Here is a 5,676-nt window from a genome sequence, read left to right as displayed (position 1 = left end):
GAGGTTGCAGTGAGCCAAGATTACACTACTGCACTGAGTCTGGGCAACAGAGAAAGACTCTTTCTCAAAAAAATCCCCCAAGCTATATTTGTTTGTTTGTTTGTTTGTTTGTTTATTTGAGATGGAGTCTCGCTCGTGTCGCTCATGCTGGAGTGCAAAGGTGCAATCTTGGCTCACTGCCAGGTCGAGCTCACTGCAGCGTCCACCTCCCTGGTTCAAGCGATGCTCATGCCTCAGCCTCCTGAGTAGCTGGGATTACAGGCACTCGCCACCACGCTCGGCTAATTTTTGTATTTGTAATACAGACAGCTTTTCACCAAATAGGTTGGTCTTGAACTCCTGACCTCAGGTGATCCGCCCACCTCGGCCTCCCAAAGTGCTGAGATTACAGGAGTGAGCCACCACACCCGGCCCCCAAAACTACATTTATAAGAAATTCACATAATACTGAGATACATAAAGCATTTTCTCACCTCTTTCAAATCACTGTTTTTTTTGAGATGGAGTTTCACTCTCATTCCCCAGGCTATGGAGTATAATGGTGCAGTCTTGGCTCACTGCAACCTCTGCTTGCGGGTTCAAACGATTCTCCTGCCTTGGCCCCCCAAGTAGCTGGGATTACAGGTGCATGCCACCACACCGGGCTAATTTTTGTATTTTTAGTAGAGAAGGGGTTTCACCATGTTGGCCAGGCTGGTCTTGAACTCCTGACCTCAGATGATCTGCCTGCCTTGACCTCCCAGAGTGCTGGTATTAGAGGCCTGAACCACTGCATCTGGCCCACTCTTACAAAGTTAATCACTTTTAATCGCACAAATCCTTGTAAAAGGTACAACTCCAGCCAGGTGTGGTGGCTCATGCCTATAATCCAAGCACATTGAGAGGCCGAGGCGGGCGGATTACCTGACATCAGGAGTTTGAGATCAGCCTGGCTAACATGGTGAAACCCAGTTTCTACTAAAAATACAAAAAATTAGCTGGGTGTGGTGGCACATGCCTGTAATCCCAGCTATTTGGGAGACTGAGACAGGAGAATTGCTTGAACCTGGAAGGTAGAGGTTGCAGTGAGCAGAGGTTGCAGTGAGTGGAGATCACTCCATTGTACTCTAGGTTGAGCAACAAAGAGTGAAGCTCTGTCTCAAAAAAAAAAAAAGGTAGACATCCTTTTGACCTGTTTTATACTTATACAGATAAGGAAATAATAATTTTTAAAGTATATATAAGAGGGGTTTTTTTTGTTCATAATGATGGAGTCATGCATGTGGCCTGCCACTTAACTTACTCCACATATGAACAGTTCCATCTTGGTATGTGTATGTCTACTTCATTCTTTTAAATACATTTCATTGTATGGATATATTATAGTTTATATATTCATACATTATTTGGAAACTTAAGTTATATGTAGTTGGTTTTTTTTTTTTTTTTTTAATTTGAGCCAGGGTCTCACTCTGTCACCCAGGCTTTGTGCAGTGGCATGATCACAGCTGACTACAGCCTCAACCTCCTGGGCTCAAGTGATCCTCTCACTTCAGCCTCCTGAGTAGCTGGGACCACAGGCATGCACCACCGCAACCAGCTATTTAAAAAAACTTTTTTGTGGGAACAGGGTCTCACTTTGTTGCCCAGACTGGTCTTGGACTCCTGGGCTCAGGCTGTCTTTCCACCTTGGCTTCCCAGAGTGCTAGGATTACAGGTGTGAGGCACTGTGGCCAGCCTATATCTAGTTTTTGATTTTACAGATAGTTTATCAGTGAATACTCATGTATACATATCTTTGTATACATGGAAGAGAATAACTGTATGAGGGCCCCTTTCCTCACATACTAGCCAGTATTAGACGTTATTAATCTATTACTTTCATTTTGCATTTCCTTTTTGGTGAGATTGAACTTTTTTTTTGAGACAAGAGTCTCGCTCTGTTGCCCAGGTTGGAGTGCAGTGGCGTGATCTCAGCTCACAGCAACTTCCACCTCCCAGGTTCAAGCAATTCTCCTGCCTCAGCCTCACAAGTAGCTGGGACTATAGGTGCATGCTGCCACACCTGGCTAATCTTTTGTATTTTAGTAGAGACGGGGTTTCACTGTGTTGTCCAGACTGGTCTCGAACTCCTGAGCTCAGGCAAAGATCTTATTTTAATTATTTATTTTAATTATTTATTTTTTTAGAGACAGAGTCTCATTCTATCACCCAGGTTAAAGTGCAATGTCACAATGATAGCTTACTGCAGCCTCCAACTTCTGAGTTCAAGTCATCCTCCTGCCTCAGCCTCCTGAGTAGCTAGGACTATAGGTGTGCATTACCATGGCCAACTAACTGTTTTTTTGTGTTCTGTTTTTTTTTTTTTTTTTTTGAGACAGGGTCTTGCTCTGTTGCCCAGGTTGGAGTGCAGTGGTGTGATCATGGCTCACTGCAGCCTCAACTTCCTGGGCTCAAGCCTTCGAAGTAGCTGGGACTGGGGTTCATGTCACTATGCCTGGCTAAGTTTTGTATTTTTTGTAGAGATGGGGTTTCACTATATTGCCCAGGCTGGTCTCCAACTCCTGAGCTCGAGTGATTCACCTGCTTCAGCCTCCCTAAGTGCTGGGATTACAGGCATGAGCCACCGCACCCGGCCCAGTTTTTTAATTTTTTGTAGAGTCTGGAGTCTTGCCTTGTTGCCCAGGCTGGTCTTCAAGTGAGCCTCCTGCCTTGGCTTACCAAAATGCCCAGCCCTAATTTTTATTTTTCTGCCTTTTAATGTGATTCTTTCTGTGAGAAACTTAAAATAAAGAAAATCGGATTGACAGAATAGCATCTCTAAAAAGGCAGTTTAAAGTTTCTGGTAAGAGATATTGTATCTTACCGCCCTCCCAACCAGCTAACTCCTGGTCCTTCCAAGTTCAGTTGAGTCATTATTTTCCTTGAGAAGCTTTTTATGCCCCCTGGGTCTGACTTAGCTTTCCATTTTTTGTCTTCCCATAGCCCTGGCATCTTTCTTTGAGGACTGAAACAGTATTATAGTTATTGGTTTATTCTTTCTCTTGTTCTAAACTATAAGAAAACTGTGTCTCAAATAAATAAATGAATAAAATAAAAATTTTAAAAAAAGGATGAAATAACTTACGACAGCAGTGGCAGGGGGAGGGGGGCGGCCACACATGATGGCTCACGCCTGTAACAGACAAAGCTGTTTTCTTATTATTTGGATCTTCTATGCCTGAGCAATCATATTTATTGAATAAATATTGTTTTGTTTTTCTTTTAGTACCAGGTGTTGCTGAATTTGCAGCTTCCTTCAAAAGTGTAAGTAATATCCCTTACCTACTGAGGTCGATCCAAAGTTTCGCTCCTGGGTAAAAGCTCAGATCTCTCTTTTTAATTTTATTTTATTTATGACAAAGTCTCACTTTTCGCCCAGGCTGGAGTGCAGTGGTGCAATCTCGGCTCACTGCAACTTCCACTTAACCAGGTTCAAGCAATTCTCCTGCCTCAGCCTCCTAAGTAGCTGGGATTACAGGTGCCCACCACCATGCCTGGCTAATTTTTGTATTTTTAGTAGAGATGGGGTTCACCATGTTGGCCAGGCTGGTCTCAAACTCTTGACTTCAAGTGATCCACCCACCTCAGCCTCCCAAAGTGCTGGGATTACAGGTGTGAGCCACCGCGCCTGGCCTTTTAAAATTTTTTGTGGAGATGAGATCTCACTGTGTTTCCCAGGCTGGTCTTGAACTCCTGGGTTCAAGCGATCCTCCTGCTTCAGCCTCCCATAGCATTAGGATTACAGGTGTGAGCTATTGTACCTGTTATTATTTTTTTTTAATGTGAAAAATGGGAAAAATAACACCTACTTTATAGAGCTGATTTGGAGGTAAATGGCTTGATGCATGTAAAGTGTTTTGCTTGTCACATAATAGGTACTGAGTACATTTTAATTAAAAAAAAGAGAAGGATGCAAAGCTGAAATAATGTTTCTCAACTCTACCTTTTGTGCGTGACAGAATCATCAACATGCAGCTATGGAGCTCTTGAAAAATGCACTGTAACAAATGAGCACCAAGAAAAAAATAATAATTAAAAAAAAGAAAAACACATATGAGGAGTCCGTTGCTCTGCTTTTTCCACTGGACCCTTCCCTACCCCTCATATTCTAAATCATTATGTCTGGAGTGTGGCCAAGGCATTTATATTTTTAAAAGTTACATAGGTGATTCTCGTGTGCAACTAGTGTTAAACTGCTGACCCAGAGCTGTTCTAAGAATGGACTTTCTTTCATGTTTTTTTTTTTTTTTTTAAGACGGAGTCTCGCTCTGTTGTCCAGGCTGGAATGCAGTAGCGTGATCTCGACTCACTGCAAGCTCTGCCTCCCAGGTTCATGCCATTCTGCCTCAGCCTTCGGAGTAGCTGGGACTACAGGCACCCGCCACCACACTGGGCTGATTTTTTTTTTGTATTTTCAGTAGAGACGGGGTTTCACGGTGCTAGCCAGGATGGTCTCGATCTCCTGACCTCTTGATCCGCCCGCCTCGGCCTCCCAAAGTGCTGGGATTACAGACGTGAGCCACTGCGCCCGTCCCTTCTTTCATAGTTTTAAGTTCACTTTCATAAATGAAAAATTGTAAAATTCTGAAGTTTTCTAAAACCTACAATAAAATTGTGAAGTTCCAATTCATGACCATTCTAGATTTCTCTCACTTAGAATGAGGATTTTCTCATTCTTGATTCTTCTTTGAATCTTCCCGTATGCCAGAGAATGTTACTTACTGATTAGTGTTTCAAACAGTTGAATTGGAGTCTTTTACCAGAACTGAATTTCAAGTAATTTCTTTCATTGCTATACTAACTTGTTATGCATAAACCAGTAATAGTGGTCATAACTATTCTTCCACAATAATTTCTCTGAGACTGACTTTAAAGATGAGCCATGTTTTTTACAGTGACTATTTGTAGGCCATAGCTAAACCTGGAGAAATCCAGGTTTTTTAACTTATAATCTGCCAGTATTTTCAAACAACCTGAAGGCTATGTGACAAGCTGCATTTTTTCTTTTTCTTTTTTGAGACAGAGTAATACTCTCACCCAGGCTGGAGTACAGTGGCATGATCTTGGTTCACTGCAACCTCTGCCTCCCACATTCAAGAGGTTCAAGCAATTCTCGTGCCTCAGCCTCCCAAGTAGCTGAGTTTACAGGTGTGTGCCACCACACCTGGCTAATTTTTTTTGTATTTTTAGTAGAGATGGGGTTTCTGCCTGTTGGCCAGGTGGGTCTCAAACTCCTGACTCCTGACCTCGAGTAATCCGCCCACCTTGGCAGCCACCGCATCTGGCCCAGGCTACATTTCTTACAAGAATAATAGGGTCTCATCACACTTTTTACGTGTCTGAATGGATATATTATTTTTTTGACAGCCTATTACTAGTTCTCCGCCCAAATGGATGGCTGAGATAGAACGTGATGACATCGACATGTTGAAAGGTAAATGATGCTGGTTACACTTTTAACTGGATATTTATGGTTTTCCATAAACTACCTCTCCATTTTTTTTTCCATTTCCTTACAAGTATTTTTGGCTTCAGACTTCTCATTTAAACTTCTTTATTTGTAGTTTTTCATGTCTGTAATGCCCTTCTCTACCTTTTCCATGTGTAGAAATCCTGCCAATTCAAGATTCAGTCTTTTTTTTTTTTTTTTTTTTT

The 5,676-nt window shown here is 42.2% G+C and overlaps 1 protein-coding gene across 3 annotated transcripts in view; it reads left to right on the top strand.

The window, feature by feature from the left end:
• LIN52 (lin-52 DREAM MuvB core complex component) overlaps positions 1 to 5,676 on the top strand; it is a 120,919-nt gene that overhangs the window by 9,339 nt on the left and 105,904 nt on the right. For all 3 annotated transcript variants that reach the window (XM_011949581.1, XM_011949582.1, XM_011949580.1), the window contains exons 3-4: positions 3,248 to 3,285; positions 5,389 to 5,455. In XM_011949581.1, the coding sequence (XP_011804971.1) occupies positions 3,248 to 3,285; positions 5,389 to 5,455 (105 nt within the window). The remainder of the gene's footprint in view (positions 1 to 3,247; positions 3,286 to 5,388; positions 5,456 to 5,676) is intronic.

Source organism: Colobus angolensis, unplaced genomic scaffold (genome assembly GCF_000951035.1).
Source record: "Colobus angolensis palliatus isolate OR3802 unplaced genomic scaffold, Cang.pa_1.0 Scaffold3, whole genome shotgun sequence".
Lineage (NCBI taxonomy): Eukaryota > Metazoa > Chordata > Mammalia > Primates > Cercopithecidae > Colobus > Colobus angolensis.
This window is presented reverse-complemented; position numbering and strand designations above follow the sequence as displayed.